The 16,611-nt window shown below is 49.4% G+C and overlaps 1 protein-coding gene across 1 annotated transcript in view; it reads right to left on the bottom strand.

Annotated features, from left to right (window-relative positions):
• Positions 1-12,022: 12,022 nt before the first annotated feature.
• RTN4RL1 (reticulon 4 receptor like 1) overlaps positions 12,023-16,611 on the bottom strand; it is a 30,799-nt gene continuing 26,210 nt past the window's right edge. The window contains exon 2 of the mRNA XM_052804648.1: positions 12,023-15,156. Coding sequence (XP_052660608.1) covers positions 13,793-15,156 — 1,364 coding nt within the window. The 3' untranslated portion in view covers positions 12,023-13,792. The remainder of the gene's footprint in view (positions 15,157-16,611) is intronic.

Below are 16,611 nucleotides of genomic sequence, written 5' to 3'. Positions count from 1 at the left end.
CTGGTTTTTAAAAAAATAAAAAAGCCCCGCGTACTTCTTCCAGTAATGGTGAAAAAGCTTGTGACCCCCTCCCGTGGCAGGCAGCACTCTTCTTTGCTTGACTAATTGTATTGGGTCTGCATACCTAGGTGGTAATGAGGGACTTGAGCGCCGGCGTACCCTTTAAATAACAGAACATTGAAGTGTCATTGCTTTCATGTTTGTCTACTTGCTTCTAATTATTGAAGGCAGCTGACTTTAAAGCATAGGCCATTTCCTCCCCTTCCTGCAGCGGGGTCATAACAGCTTGTTTATAGACTCCTAAGCTGGTTTGCTGCAACAGATTGTGACTTTAAATAGAAGGTTGCTAAGAGTGAGGTAAGGGTGCCGGGAGAAATGAGCTTTCTCAAAACAAGTCACTTGGTATTTAGGGGAGATGGGAGCAGCAGGCAAAAAAGCAGTAGTGGAGAGGTGAAGGATGGGCGGCTATCGTCGGCGTAACAAGATATATATATATATATATTTAAGTATATATGTTCTTTTAGAAAGCAGAGGGTAGTGTGATTGAGCTAGCTGTGTCCTGGGGGAACCTCTCCCAGGATTTTCCTGGACCATCTCACGAGACTGCACCATTACTAGTTATGTATTCATCCTCGGCAAATGCCAATAGCTCCTGTTTGGCATTGGGCTGAATATCAAAGAAGTTGATTCATTGACTTAAAAAGCAAAACAAAACCTACACTGGACAAATGCTAGAAAATGTGTGGTGGTAAAGAGGTGGACTGAGTGATGAACATATTTTCTCTCTCTTATTTCTCTGACTCATATGGCCCTAGCTTAGTGCAGATTTTATTATCTTATCAAACAATTAATTACCTACATCCTTTAATTTCATATATATGCAGTTTGAGATTGTTGGTTTTGTCTTCAAATGCCGCTTATCCTCTCTTCAGTAGACTGTTGCTGCTAAATAGATGGGATTATTTTCTTGGTGGCCACGCCAGATTTATTTATACTGCTAAGCCTGCTCTAGGAGTTGGGGTGAAGATGACTATCAGACTATCAAATTTAGCTTTACCCGCTTGGATTTAGTCCCTGGCAGGCTACTGCTAAAGTCTTGGAAGGAAAAATTCATTAGATGAACCTTAGCATGATTTTTCCATGGCTTTGATTTTAATCAAAGTGCGGATTTACAATTGTTTTATCATTAGAATCTGTTGACTGAACGTCAATGCGAAGCAAGTCCCCCCGCCTGGTGTAGAGACGTACCCTGTGTGCTTAGGTAAATCCCAGACTGAGAGAGTGGAACAGCAGAAAGGGCAGAAATTAGCCTCTGAGGCTTGCAAATGCACTGCAGGCTGATGTCTTTCTGCATTTCAAGGACCTAAGTTCAATTGCAAGGCTGTTATTCTGCTTATCCATAATGGGCAAACTAATCAATTAAAATGGTCCGTTCTTAAGCCATTGCAGAAGGGAAGGCTTGTTTCAAATAACTGCCTTACAAGGTCTGAAGGATGTGAGTTAAACATAACAGTCTTTTATCTCCAGATCTGCAAAATCAAGGCAGTATGTTTTACCCAGGTACCTGGGAGCACAGGGAAGAGAAATTCGGCAGAAGCTCTTTACTAGGTTACTAAAGAGTGGTTTTGCATAAGGCGGTGGAGTTGGTTTTCTCTGAAGACCAATTTATACAAGCCCCAGTGACTGCAGTGAGGCTGTAACTCCCAAACCTCAGGGCTGCGGCTCAGCATCCTAACAGGAGATGCTGCGGGGACCGCGAGGAGAGCTGGAGGAGGGTTGGCCGCGTGCACCGGACCTGTTATACCTGAAGATGGAAGCCTGCGTGTTTAAGAGCTCATGTGCCCGTGTTTTCTCTTAACGCTTGCCGATGAGATTCACCCTGGGTGTATGCATTTGAATTTTAGAGAGCTTTGCTTTCCAGGTCAGTGTGGTGCCTAACTCGGACCCAACTTCTTTGTGAATGAAAAATAAAAAAAAATGTAGAGTAAGGCCATCTGCGTGCTGCTTTGGTTTGGGCTGTTAGGGTATGCTGACCGCAGCAGCATCCTCCGGGTAAGTATAGCGTTTAGCTCCTAAGGCTGCAGGTAACCCCCCTGCCTGGCCAAAATCTGCTGCGTGACAGACGGCAATTTTCTTTGCTTGCAGGCAGGACGAGGTCGGAGCGTCCTGTCGCCGGGACTGGTATAAATCGAGCATAATTGGGCTGGAATTGGTGGTTGCGGTGATGTAAGAAGTGGTGTAAGGCAGAGGTGAAGCCAGACCCTAATGACGGCTTCTGCCTGCTCACTGAATTCTGCATAGAGATCAGCACTTCCAGCAACAAAAGAAAGTAGGTCAGTGCCAGGTCCCCCTCCCCGCCTGCGCGCTGGAAGCACATGTGTTGGATTACACGCCTGCAGATTGAAGCAGGAGTGACTGTGATTTTCCCCCCCCCCCCCCCCTCCTTTGGGAAGGTGCATGTAAAAGCAATTCGGTGCGTTACGGCATGCCGGTGCGGTCGCTCTCGCCATGCAGTTTTTCTTGGAGCTGCTGCATCCCCAATGCTTGGGGAGCTCGGGGACCTGTTTGCATGTTAATATTGGGGGGGGGGAGCTGCTCCCGTTCCCCAGAAGCCCATCTGTGGTTCGGGGAGGGTGTGAGGCCAGCGGCAGCACCTGGGTGTGCTCCTGGTCCCTGCCCATCCCCTGGTACCCTGATCCTGTGCCTTTCCTTGCCTTGCTGCAGCCGCAAAACTCCAGTTCTACTTGAACGATTACCCAACACGTTAATTGGGACTCCCGCTATGATTAAAAAGAAATTTCAGATTAAGCCCGCCATGCTGTATAGCTCAGGAAGAAAACATCTCTTTATAAACACAGCAGGAATGTGGGGACTCCATTATTACTATTTTCTTTTAACTTTGAAGAAACTGGCTCTCGCTGCTGTTTTGACCACAAGGAGACAAGTGCGGCAGTCACTCCGCTCTGGTCAAAGCTAAGCGGAAGGGATGCTTGCAGGGAGATAAAATTGCAGGGTGTTTTTCCTTCTTTTTTTTTTTCCCTTAATGTGATAATCATAATGGATTTATCTCTGTAGACTTCAGATCCTGTCTATGTGGGTCTCCACAGGCTCCGCCGCTCTTGGACAGAGCTCAGAGGAACTTGTAGATTGGACAGACGAGGCAAGTGGGCAAGTATGGTCCCAGCAACAAAGAGCAGAATATGGTACTTAGCATATTTAATTCATCACACAACCTTTGCAGTGCTGTAGCTGGCCAGCTCCGAAGGTGTCTTCAGCTTGCCGTGTCCCTGGGGAAAGGCCTCAGGTGAGTGTCGTTTGGTTGTTGGTCCTGCTTTGTTAATTGGAAGGACACCGATGGCCAGGTGACGTGTTCCGAGACTAACGGCGACCTCTCAAACTCTCAAATATTAGCTCCGTTTATTTTCAGTTTGGAAGGCTGTAATGTAGTTTGCAGTCAAAATCCAGCCTTCCTCCACCAAACACTGCCTTCTGATGGAGAGTATCATCTGAGAATGTCTTCTCCTCAAATAAAGCCTTCTGCGTGCGTTGTTTTAGGTAGGACCTGCTGTAAATCCTGCCCAGCCAAGCTCCCACGCAGCAGGGGCACGGGGACCCTCACCCTGCCCATCATGCAGCGGGGGGACCAACTCCAGCCCTTCCACAGCACCAGGAGATAATTGTGTACGTTCAATATCTGGAGCATGAAACTCTGTGGGTCTGCAGCATCCTGGCCTTGCCTTTACTCCGTGCTGGACTCGCTGAGTCGGTAGGCGAGGGCAGCAGTAGATTATCCCCCGCTCGCCCCTTCTTTTTTCCTTTAAACTTACCTTTTGGTGTTCCAGCTGAAGCAGCATGAGGTGAGTAAACTCCACTGCTCAAAATAAGAGTGGATAAGCTCAGTTTACTTGCATTTATTCATGACTTCACCACTCCACTGGGGCCTGAAAATCAGAGCCAAAAGGAACTGCAGTGAAAATTGGCCTACATGCAATGGCTTTAAATAATGTGCCCTTTTGCTCTAGTTCTGTGTTGAGATGTGCTGGAAGGCTGAGGAGCTGGGATCTGACTTGATGTAGGAGCTGCTTTTTATTTTCTTGCCCTGGTGTTTGAAGCTGTTGTTGGGTTTTCTGTATATAGTGTAACTTGGGGGAAGTTATGCAGCGGGGGAGGTGGGGGGAATCTGTTTGAGAATTGCCGTGTTTAGTGCATGACTCGAAATTATCAGAATTGGCACAGACAATGAATTAGGTTTTATTTCCAAAGATGTGAAAAATAAGAAAGAGAGCAAATAGAAATAAAGTGATTAGCGTATGTCACAAATATTGACACTCGGGGACAGGGTATTCTATTGAACTAAAAAACGTTGTTCCTCCAGAAGGCTGGAAGGAGAATGGTTCATGTTAATAGTGAATTCTTGTTTGCACTTGCATTTGTGCAGACTGTTAAGGCAAATGTGATTCCCAGATGACGTGCAGTACATGCACGTGCCTGACACTTGCACCAGTCAGGGAAGAAGTCACGCAAGCCATCGGAGAGCTGAGTGCGCTGGATGAGGCTCGGCTTCAGCATCCGAGCAGAAATGGAAATGGATCCATCTGCAAACCAGGTCATCGCTGCTCTTGTGCTTTTTCTCTTGGGCCCCCTTGAATCACATCATGATGTCTTCCCCCCCCACCCCCCCCAGCTGGGATTACTTTTCATGTACTCTGCTCACATAATTGCCTCTAATAATTTCTCAGCTGGCTTTCCTTCATTCTCGAGTTAAATATGACCACCTTTCCCTTTTTTTTTCCCCCTTTACAAGGCTGCGCGCACCCGCTCCAGCCTGCACGTATGCTCTCCTTCCTGCCGCTCCTGCCTCTCTCGCGCGCTTGCCTCATCTCTCGCTGTTTTAATCTTGAGGGTTCCCATCTCCCTTCACGGAGATCCACCCGGTTGATGGTGAGTGCATCCTTGGCCTTGCTGTGCTGCGCAGCTCAGGCACCCAGATGTCCTTGGCCGGTCCCGGTGCTGCTCCCCACCCGGCATCTTCGGCCGCTGCGGGGAAGGGGCTCCTACAAGCACGCAGGGAGATGGAGTATCACAGAAGGACATGCTGTCAGGCAGGGCTACTCCGTGTCTCTTTGCTGTCTGGATGCCGGCACCAACGTTTCAGGGCAGTGCTGTGCTGGCAGCAGAGCTCACAGCATGTGCGGAGGGGGATTTCGGAGGTTTCCCACGTTTGCTCTGCGGAAAACCCTTCCAGCCGCCCAACGAACCTGATGGTCGGGGTCCTGCCGTGCCAGCTGAAGCGCCGGCAAGTCAAGGCAGGCTGTTAGCATCCCACGGTATATTTAGTTCAGGTTTAACGGGGGCCCCATATGTGTGTGTTCTCTTGTTTCCTTTTGCTTTCTACGTGCTAAGTAGATGCAGGAAAGAGTCGAGATGTCTTCCCGTGATGGCAAGGATGCGGTTTCGCCGCTCCGCGTGCCGCTCTCCTTTGCGGAGCTGCATCCCCGAGCTGTGCCTTTAGGAAAACGTTAGTGTAAGAGCTGGAGAGGAGCAAGTGTCTCAGGGTCTCCTTCTATTAGGAACCCCTGAAAATGTGGTAAGGTCTCTCCAGCGACAGGTTCTCCTGGGGGACAGGGCACACGCAGCCGACCCTGTGCGCTGATGGGTTTTGCATGTTTGGTCCTTCTCAGGACCCTTTGGCAAAAGGGTCACTCTGCTTTTCCTTTTAAATTATTATTTTTTTAATTTTTATATTTCAGAATGAGGTTAAGGCATGACTTGAAAATAATACAGATACTCTGTGAACTCCCAGGAGGGTTGAACAGGGCTTATTCTGAGGACATGAGGGCATGCAAGGCAGTTCATGAGACAGCCCACCTAGAAACGCTTCTTTAGAGAAGACCTGTGAGAGGCCAAGACCTTTGATTACAGGATATTTTAGCTGTAGAAGAATCGACTGAGGGAATAACTATGAAAATATTTTCCAGGGTGAGCAATTTGTATGCACTATTGAGAAATCAGATCTGAGAAAAGTTTCACTATGTCTGTAAGAAAAAAAATAACCAAGTCACACTGGTAGGCTTGAAGTAGAGGTGTTAAATCTCAGCTGTGAGGTGGGGAAGGTGCGGCACAAAGTCCTGTGCTGAGGATGCTGCGGTACCTGCCTGAAGGAACCGTGGGGTGGAGGGGGATCAAATGAAACTGGTGCAGCTCAAATTGAAGCAAACAAAATCCGTCTCTGGGGATAGCAACCCTTGCTGGGAGTGGGAACTGCTTCTCTGGGAAATAAAGCATACGGATGTGGGGAAGAAATGGAAATCTTTCTGGGCGAGTCAGCAAACAGCCAAGAGTTTCGTTATTCCATAATGGCCTCGGAAATCCATAGTCTGTCATAGGAACAATTTTGTATTTTAATAGAAGCATTTTGCTTTTGACCCTGCATGGCAGAGCAGCTTCTGAAAAGCAGGAGGTGAGCTTTTACTGTTTCCATCTGATTTCGGTTTTCCTCCCTCTCCATTTTTTTTAATCTTCTGTCCCCTGGGCAGGTGGCTGCAGGCAGGCGCGATGCTCAGCACGGGTGCAGGCAGCCTTGCGGGGTGTAACAGGACCTGGTTTTGGCAGGATGGAGGTGACAGACACGGATGCTATGCCCAGAGATGTGCTGGTGGCCAGAACGTTATTGTTAATCACGATTTGGTATTTAGGCAGCAGGAGGGTGCCTCTGTAAGTGTCAGCTGTAAGTACAAAATAGCCCCCATCTCCTAGAGCTTCCCGGTACCAGCGATGCCTTTTGTCCCCAAGTAAGATCGAGGATTGGGTTGCAAAACACTGACTTCTGCCTGGACCCAGGGTTGCTTTCCCTGGGTGATGACCTGAGTCTTTTCATCTGAATGACATGTGTAACTTTAAACCCATGATTTAGCATTACCCTTTAGCTGGAAAATGCAGAATTCAAAACATCTGGCGGGTACTGCAGTGTTTTGTGAGAAGGAGACCGCAAACAAATTGAGAGAAGGAATGGAAAAGAGAAAGGAAATTTTGAGTAATTTTAGGAAGTCTTTTACAAAGCGGATGGCAAACAGCGCCTGCCTGACCCTCTGCCTGTCTGCGGCACAAGGGCTTTGACAACTGACTCCCTGAGAGCGGGCGGCGCAGTAAGCTGTCCATAAATCAAAAGCACCAAGACTATCAAATTTGTTTATTACTTGGGGTTGTGCCGCTGTGTTTGAGTTGTGTAGCTATTTTGTTTTGTTTCTTCTAGCTGTGTTCCTGAAAAAAAAAAAGATTTGTTGGAACATAACTGTACCATTCCCTTTATCCTTCGATTCTTTCTTTTTTTTTCTTCTTTTCTTCTAGAAGATAGAGAGCGAGCTGTGATGGAGCTGGTGGTGTTAATGTTCTGCAGCAGGAGTGAAATAGCCTGGAGATGTGCAGCAAGAGCAGGGGCGTGTGCCCTAAATAGGAGGGTTAAACAGGGCTTATTCTGAGGAAAGCAGTAATTGCAGCTTGCGTGAAGCAGTAATATTCTTTTGTGCATTATTTACCCAGGAACATCTGCTAATACATATACATTCTCCGGTGCGTGTAAACAACTTGTGCAGGAAGAGGATTAGGAGATTTATAAAAAAAATTAGAAGGAAGTTAAAAGGGCAATTAGAAGAGCAGAAAGAGATATTGAGCAGTGAATTAGGGAGGATATTTTAACACACAATCAGAGCTTCCCGAGACGTATTCAGAGCAGAGAGAAGGTAAAAGAGAAAATTGGCCAATTACGACATGATAGCAGGGAATTGGTGACATGGGAGAAGGTAATGGCTGATTTGTTAAACAGTTATTTTGATTCTGTTTTCACAAAGGAGGAAGAGGATGGAGGGCAGCTCTGGAAAGGACTTGGGTTGTGGGGATTGAGGGTGGGGATGAACCGAGGAGCCTGCAGAGAGATAAAGATGCGTCTGCAGAGTGGCTGGGCGTGGGGAGAAGTTCACCCATATTCATGGGGTGGGGAAAAAAATGGATTTTAGTGAGCGGTTCCTTACAGCAATGAGCCGGGTAGCAAGGGACTTGCGTTATAACACTTGCTTTTGTTCGCCTAATTGGCTGCCGTTGAGCGGGGACCAGGGACTGAGGTGGTCACTGAGATGAAAGATCCTTCTCCCCTTTGAAGGCCACTTCTCCGGGAGAAGGGAGGATCAAGTGTATTGGGAGAGAGCGAGATGGATGGGGAGTCCGGAGGGGTGCTGCTCCTGGGGCTGCTTTTATGTGGGTAGAGAGGTGGTTTGGCTCGCCAGCGATGCCAGCGTGACACCATCCCAAAAATACACATTGCAAAACATGAGCACCGCTGCAGTCCTCCGTGTCCTGTTTTCGTAGTTGCTTTTGCTTCCATCTGTAACCCACGAACTCCAACACGGTCAGCAATACAAGAGCATCCCTGCAATCACCGTTCCCATCGGCATCGTCTGGTGTCGGCGATCTCGTGTTTCACCAAAGCAGTCGTGAGCCCGGGGGCTGCTGGATGTGACAAGGGAGAGAAGAGGGCTGGTGCAACAGAGCAATGATGTCAACCTACAAGACCTCAAGGAGACAGTAAGCGATGGAAAGGGAAATATTCTTGGTCATGCAATGGGAAATGGGATCTTGGGAAATCGGATCTCGGGAAGTGTTCCCGGGGGTGTGGCTGAAGCTAGAACAGGGAAAGCATACACAAACAGAGGATTTAGGGAAGGGTGAACTTGAAGGACCACAAAAAGTGTTATTTAGCTTACAAGAAATGTGAAGTGATGCTTTTGTTCTGCTCTGTCTCTCCGAAGCAGGGTACGTGTTGCAGAGCAACTTTGAGACAAAGGAAATAATTTGGATTTGGTGCTGGGGGGGCGGCACAAGTGTTATCTGGGAAGCAATGGGGAATATAAGAGAAACTGTGGACTTGTGGTCTTGGTTTAGACTGATAAACTAAAAATTTATTCTCGATATCCAAGAGGTGTTTGGTTTTCATCCTGCCTGGGAGGATAAAAGAGATGCGGTGTTGTATGGTTTGTGTTTTCAAAGCATGTATGAAAAGCTCTGTATTAGCAATTATGGGATGAAACTGTGGAAAAGTGGTACAATGGAGAGAAAATTGGCTCCGACTCAGGAAACGGGATTCTGCCACCAGGGGTGAGTTTCCAGAGGCACAGTCTGGGGTCTCTTCTGGGTTCTCTGCCGTTTATTTTTTTTTTTTTAATGGAAAGGATTTGCATGAACAGCCCAAAGTTAGAGCATTAAAGCTCACTGATGCAAAGAAGGGGAAGGCAGCCGCAGCAACAAAGACTCGTCTCGTCTGCCGGAGCAGCGCATGGTGCGGGTGGCAGACCGGAGAACGCTAAAGGAACGGAAAACCGATGAGCAAATAAATGCTCAAGTGACACATTTCCCAAGGGAGGCGTTTAGAGCTTGCAGCCGAGCTGTGGGGAGCTATCGGCAGCGTCTAACCACGTCTGCAACAGGCAGCCTGTCTGCCTGCACCCTGGAGAGGGGAATCGATGCACGTCCAAAGGCTGAGCTTGTGATAGCGAACGGCACCAGTTCATGGCTGGTCCCCCCTCGCTGGGAAGGGGTACGGTGGCACGGCCAGGGGAGCCCAGGTGGAGCTGTGGAGCACGGAAGAGTTTAGGTTTATAGAAGCATAGCATCATTTAGGTTGGAAAACACCCTTAAGATCATCAAGCCCAACCATTAACCTAACACTGCCAAGTCCACCACTAAACCATGTCCCTAAGCACCACATCCACAAGTCTTTGAAATACCTCCAGGGACGGTGACTCCACCACTTCCCTGGGCAGCCTGTTCCAATGCACGATAACCCTTTCGGTGAAGAAATTTTTCCCAATATTCAATCTAAACCTCCCCGGCCCAACTTGAGGTCGTTTCCTTTTGTCCTATGGCTTGTTACTTGAGAAAAGAGACTGACCCCCACGTCGCTACAACCCCCTTTCAGGTAGCTGTAGAGAGCGGTAAGGTCTCCCCTCAGCCTCCTCTTCTCCAGACTTAACAACCCCAGTTCCCTCAGCCGCTCCTCATAGGACTTGTGCTCTAGACCCTTCACCAGCTTCGTTGCCCTTCTCTGAACACGCTCCAGCACCTCAATGTCTTTCTCATAGTGAGGGGCCCAAAACTGAACACAGTACTCGAGGTGCGGCCTCGCCAGTGCCGAGCACAGGGGGCTCAATCACTTCCCTAGTCCTGCTGGCCACACTATTTCTTATACAAGCCAGGATGCCGTTGGCCTTCTTGGCCACCTGGGCTCACTGCCGGCTCATATTCAGCCGGCTGTCGACCAGCACCCCCAGGTCCTTTTCTGCCGGGCAGCTTTCCAGCCACTCTTCCCCAAGCCTGCAGCATTGCATGGGCTGGTTGTGACCCATGTGCAGGATCCAGCGCTTTGCCTTCTTGAATCTCATCCCGTTGGCCTCAGGCCATTGATCCAGCCTGTCCAAATCGGAGCACATGGACCACTGCCCAGTGGCCGTGAGGCTTACCACCACCTCGGGGTTCAGCCCTTTATCCCAGGGACCTCCCTGTCAAACCTTTTGTGTCTGGGATTGATTCTAATTAAATCCCAAATTTCTCCAACTTATCTCCAGCCTGAGCCAGACTATCTCTGGCAAGTCATGGTTATACCTGTGTCTGCTTGACTGGAGAGATGCATGGTTTGAGGCTGTGGGAGTGCTGCTTTGGAGAAAAGGGGATTTATGCCAGCCCTCAGAGCAACATTCAAAATGCATGAAGACATGCTGTATGAAGGGATGGGGGAAAAAAACACACGAGCGTGAACCAGGGGCTGTGGTAGAGCTGAACTATGCAGATGGGAAGTTAGTTATTGAGGCTAAGTGTCAGAGCATGCCATAAAAATTTAGTTTATCCTCAAAGAGCTGTGGTTGTGGAGGAAGGATGGGTGCAGGGAGGGACAGCAGCTAAGGGGAAGGCAGGAGGAACATCAGAAACTTATAGTCCATGTCAAGCGACACCTCCTATTTAGCACTGTATCATGTCTCCCTTCTGGTTTTTAAACAGTAGCCTTTATTGCTAGGAGTTAGAGCACTTGATTGACAAGGCTTGTAATACACCATGGAGTTGCCTTTATTTTTCCTACATGTTAAAGGAAAAGATACTAAAAATACAATTATGGTTTTGAGCCAGGCATAGTCTGTTCTAATATAATTCATCTCAAAGACTATCCATTGTGCCTGCTGCACCCAAATCATTTATAAAACATTAGCATCTCCTGTGCTGACATTTCACTCCTATATTACAGGAGTTACACGCAGACTTAAAAAAAATTAATAAAGTGCTTCTCTTCTTCATTCTCCCACTGAGAGCTTTGATTTCCAGAGTATGAAACGAAATAACCAACATAACAACATTCTCCACTTCTAAGGGACAGTGCCAGACTCATTCAGTTGCTATTGGTTATAGAGAGTAGGACATGAGGGAGCTATTTCAGATCACAGATTATTTGTTCTGGCTGCATTGGACATCCCTTTAGTGGAGCTTTAGAGCCCTGTAGACAGAAAAGTTTGGGTAGGAGCTGGAAAGGAGAGGGCTTGATGAACTAACCTCTTCCTTTCTCCTCCCAGAGTTACTCCTGTTATTCCCCAAGAAGGGTATTTAAAAGTGAAGCATCCAAGCCCCTGCCCCTCCTTGCTTGCGAGACGGACAGGAGAGGCCGTTCCCCCCCCCAGCTGCCCGCTCCCAGCACCCAACCACTCTTAAAAATAAGCGCATTGGGGAATTTTCTTCTTTTTTTTGCTTGGGAGTTTCCCTTTTCATTTCCAGATACCTCCGGGGGACCTGCTGCTGCGTAAATACCCTCTCCCCATCCCCAAAGCGGTTGGGAGAGCGGATTTCCCGAGCTTAGCCCGTTCTTCCTGAAGCTAGTGGTGTGTCTGATGGAAAACGCAAGCCGTTTCCTTTGGGCTTTCCAGCCCCACACGTGAGCTACGGGCTAGAAACGTGCCACCGCTGGGATATTGTTACGAAATGAACAGCAGCCTTTTCTTGTCCAAGATCACTTTTATTTCCCTTGTTTCATTAACTTCAGTGTCTGTTTGGTCTCGCATATCCACGCTGACAGGGAATTCACACCGACTGCAGAATTTGGGCAGCACCTCCCCGAGCCCGTGGGCTGCTGTCGGTGATGCCGCCGGCTCTGCTGTTCCCCCGACCAGCAAACGCATCCCTCTGCTGTGGGGTTTAATCTGGGACGAGGGGAACAAGCAGATCTGCTCCCTCTCCTCCACCTAGCCACAACCCCCTTCGTACGGCTGTCTTGGACCATTTATTTTTCTCTCCTGTGGCGGACCAGAAACCCTGGGTACTGCGCTTCTCATCGGTCCTCAACGAGCTGTAGTTTCCCCCTTTTCTGACTCTTCCCGTGACACAAGCTGTTCCTTTTAAGAAACAAAATCTCTCCTAACGCTGTCAGGACTATCCGCAGCCTGGGAACTGCTCCTTGCTGCCCCAGTGAAAACCTTAGTCCAGCTATAAAGGTCCTCACGCCACCGACACGGCTGGGAAGCCCCTCTCTGCCTCCAGCCCCCAAAAAAGCCCCTTTCCTCCCCGGGGCCTTGCAGCGCTCTCTGGAGACAGAGCTCTATGGCTCTATTTATTTGGACTAATTAATCTCTCTCTCCCCCCGGTTACAAATTAGGATGTAAGGGTGAGTTTTGGCTCTCTGGATATGGACTTTGCTGCATCGCATACAACCACCTCCCCCACCCCTCCCAAAGTTTGGTGCTCTGAATTGCTGAGAACATTGGTCCGCTGTGGTTCCCCCGCGCGTACTGAGCCCGCCCGATGGCTTTCAGCATCTGTAGGCACTGCTGCCGGTTTGTTTTTTCGAGAAAAAAAATCATATACTGGTCTGCTATAAATTCAACAATACAATCCTTAGTTCTGAAGATATAGTTTCCATATAGTTTATAAACATTATAAGACATACATATGGATAATTGAGGGGAAGGGGGGGAGCCTGTGCATTTGTTGGAGTTGGGGTTGGGGTTTTTTCAGATGTGTGAACATGGTTACAAAAAAACGCACCTCCTGCAGGTACCTCATTTCTTTAAGTGTTGGGTTTGTTGGGGGGGTTTTTTTTGTTTAATTCCACCTCTAATCAGTCTTTCCTTTGGTTGTTGGCTACTCCAAGCCCAGCAGGCAAGCCCTGTTCTGCTGTAATGCCTGAGATATTCAGGGGTTTGAGATTGTCTTCTAAGCGATTCCCAGCCAACTTTGGCCTCTGGGTTTGGAGCCAAAAGGGCTAAAACGTGGGAGAACCAATGTCCTTATTACATCGGTATCAGTGTCCTTGCACTCGCTTTCAGAGAAACAGTGTAGGCTTAATTGGTGATCATTTTTACAGCAATTATGTTCCTTTCGGTAATTGGAGGGGTCGTTCAGAGCGCTCTCAAATGAACAGGATTTCACAAGAGCGTGGATACAGTCCATTTGTCCGGTTGTTGTCACCGACGAATTGGCTACCGTCCCTGTTATCTGCTTTTTGTAAGGTTGGCTTTTTTTTGTTGTAGGTGCTCGGTTAGGCTGTTTGTGACAAGGTGTGATAATGCCTTTTAATCCGCTCCCGCTGCGTTCGGCACAGTCCGCGTTGGCAGCCCGGCCGGGCACGGAGAGACTGTCAGAAGCCGAGACAACGTTCTTCCTTTCACCAGGCCAACACTCTCCACGTACAAAAAAAGAAGAAGAAAAGAAACTCTGGTCCTTTGTAGATTGGTGGCAGTACAGATTCGCTCCGTCTGCAGCCGGGGGCTCAGCGTATGACGGCTGCTAACACCATCATAAAAACCAGGAGCGATGCCCTGAGCCCCGAGCAGCCGGCTGCCTGCTGCACCCCGCTGGGGGGGCGGATGGGTGTCCGCCGGGTACACTTACCCTTGCGTTTGGGGGAGAGTGTTGGCATCACCCCAAAACTGAATTTGTGCTGATAATCAGGCACATAGTCTGGAACCTCCTGCCCGTTTTTCCGCGGCCCCAAGGATACCGGTTTAGAGGTTCGGTTACGGCTTTTGTGGCTGGTACAGTTCTTGCCGGGTTTGCGGTAGCCCGGCCGGGAGCCGGGGGGAGCGGCGGGCTGGCTGCTGTGCAAACTGTTCTCAGCCCCTCTTTCCTTCCCCTTCTCCTTGGAGGAGTGGTGAGGGTGGTGGATTTTGGAGGCTCCTCTGTCCGCTGTGGAGAAAGTATGTGTTTTAATCTGATGGAGCGACTCGGAGCCTGAACAGTTCCTAAAGTCTTCTGCTCTTAGCACCTTGAGGTCCTTGCCGTGCATCTGCTCGGGGGTCTCGCAGATGACGCTGGAGCTGGAGCCTCTGAACCTGTGCAGCCATTCCCAGAGCGAACGGGCTTTGCAATCGCAGCTCCACGGGTTCCCGTTCAGCCTGAGAAACTCCAGGGCTCCCAGGTGGGCCAGGCAGTCCCCCTGCAGCTCCGAGAGGCTGTTATTGAACAGGAAAAGGGTGGTCAGTCTTCGGAGGTCGTGAAAAGCCCGCCTGTGAATCCACTGCAGCTGATTTTGATGGATGAGCAGCCGATCCAGGTTTATTAGTCCCCTGAACGTGTTCTGATGGAGGCTCCAGAGCTTGTTTCCATGGAGAAAAAGATGGCTGAGGTTAACCAAGTCAACAAAAATATCATCCTGAAGAAACTCAATGTGGTTGTCTTGCAGGTAAAGGTATTGCAGGTTGTGGAGGCCACCGAATATCCCGCTGGGGAGGGAGCTGAGCCCGCACTTGTACAGGTACAAGGCGTGGAGTTTCACCAGCCCTTGGAAAGTGTCTGCAGCTAAAGCCCTTAAGTAGCGGTTGTCCCCCAGGTCCAGCTCTTCCAGGTTGACGAACCCGTCGAAGGTGTTGGGGTCGATGAAGGTGATGTTGTTGGAATAGATCCAGAGGGTGACCATGGAGGGGCTGAAGTGGCCCCGCAGCAGCAAGGTGATCTGGTTGTTCTGGAGGAAGATCCTCTCGCTGTCCTCAGGGATGCCCTCGGGGATGGTGACGAAGTTGTGAGCCTGGCAGCTGACGGTCATCGGCGATGGGTAGCACACGCAGTCGGTGGGGCAGCCCAGGGTGCCGGGCACCTTCAGCCCCAGCAGCACCAGCAGCAGCTCTGCAAACCCCCCTGTGCGGAGAGAGGGGAGAGCGGTGTCAGCGGGGACTTGGGCACCTCCCTGCCCACCCACCGCCGCCGTGGGGGCTATTCTGGGTGAAAAACGCCCCCAAATAACTCAGCCCTCGTTTTCGCTCATGAATGACCCACGGGGCCGTGATGAGTGGGCTCATCGCCTGCGGTAGTTTAAACGCGATGTATGGAGTACTCCCTCCCTCCTCGCCCTGCCTGCAACAGGCAGGCGGTTGTGCTCCCAGCCCAAAACGGGCAGGAGAAACTTTCTCGGTGAGAATTCACGCTGGCAGTGCAGGCAGCAAAGCCCCTTGCCTGCAGGCAGGCAGCGCAGTTGGAGGAAATGCCGCTGTGCAAAGGTGTGAGAGCAAACAGAGGAGACACAAACCCACGTAGGTGTCCACCCCTCTTGTAACGCATCTCTTAAATCGCCCGCGCTTACATATCGGAGCGGAAAAGGTAGAGAGCTTTAGCAATTCCCAGCGAACCACCTAAAATTACACGTGTGCAGTGCATCTGCACAGCACGCCCACCTCCCCCAAAGACGCAGACCCATCCCCACCATCTCTTTTTACTACGGTTGTTAGACACCACCATCCACCCTGAAAACCAAGTGATTTACTGGAAAATATGTTGTCAGCAGTTGGTGGAAAAGGCTGAGCTGAAAACTCCCGTTTGGAAGTGGGATGCTCAGACATATTTTTAAATGGATGTCCTGTGGCAAAGCATATTGCATCCTCTAATGCTACAGTATGTGCTTGTGACCAGGGCTTTCTCGCTGCAGAGAAGAAGCGGTGAGCAAGGCAGTAATCATCCCCTCCCTCCGCTCAGCTCTTAGAGTGCCGGTTTCACCGCCCCATTCCCGTCTCGCTCCCACTCCTCGCACCAGGCTTGCTTTCAGGCTATTCCTTCTGCGCCGAGTGGCTTTTCAGACTCATTGCACCAGACTTGTCATTTCTCATTCAGATTTTCCTCCTAGATTTGGCTTTTTCCTCTTACACGCAAAATTTGCTCATGTCTAATGAATTCTGCCTCTGGACTTTACAGGGGAAAGGAGTAACATCGGAGCAGCGTACAGCTGCCGGTGCCATCCTGCCCACGAGTCCTCGCCTTGCACTCAGCTTGTAATAATCTGAAAAACGAGACTGGAAGTGGAGTTCATCTCTAATTACTCTATGTCATTATCACCAGCTAGTCCATGAGCCTGGAGCCCTTGGGCTTTTACAGTCCCTCTTTTCAGCGCCTACAGCTGAATACAAGTGGGAGGCAAAAAAAAATCACTGTTTTCTTATTAATTGTGTTTGAAACATAACTCTACGGTTACCGTTGCCTTTTGCCTGGTATGGAGATCTATTACCGTTTAGTTAACAGCAGGTGACCCGTCCATCTGGACCCATCCTTTCAAGGCAAAGTTGTCACATTTTTAGATAAACTGGGTTATTCAGACTCTCCATA

This window comes from Harpia harpyja, chromosome 12, assembly GCF_026419915.1.
Source record: "Harpia harpyja isolate bHarHar1 chromosome 12, bHarHar1 primary haplotype, whole genome shotgun sequence".
Taxonomy (NCBI): Eukaryota; Metazoa; Chordata; class Aves; order Accipitriformes; family Accipitridae; genus Harpia; species Harpia harpyja.
This window is presented reverse-complemented; position numbering and strand designations above follow the sequence as displayed.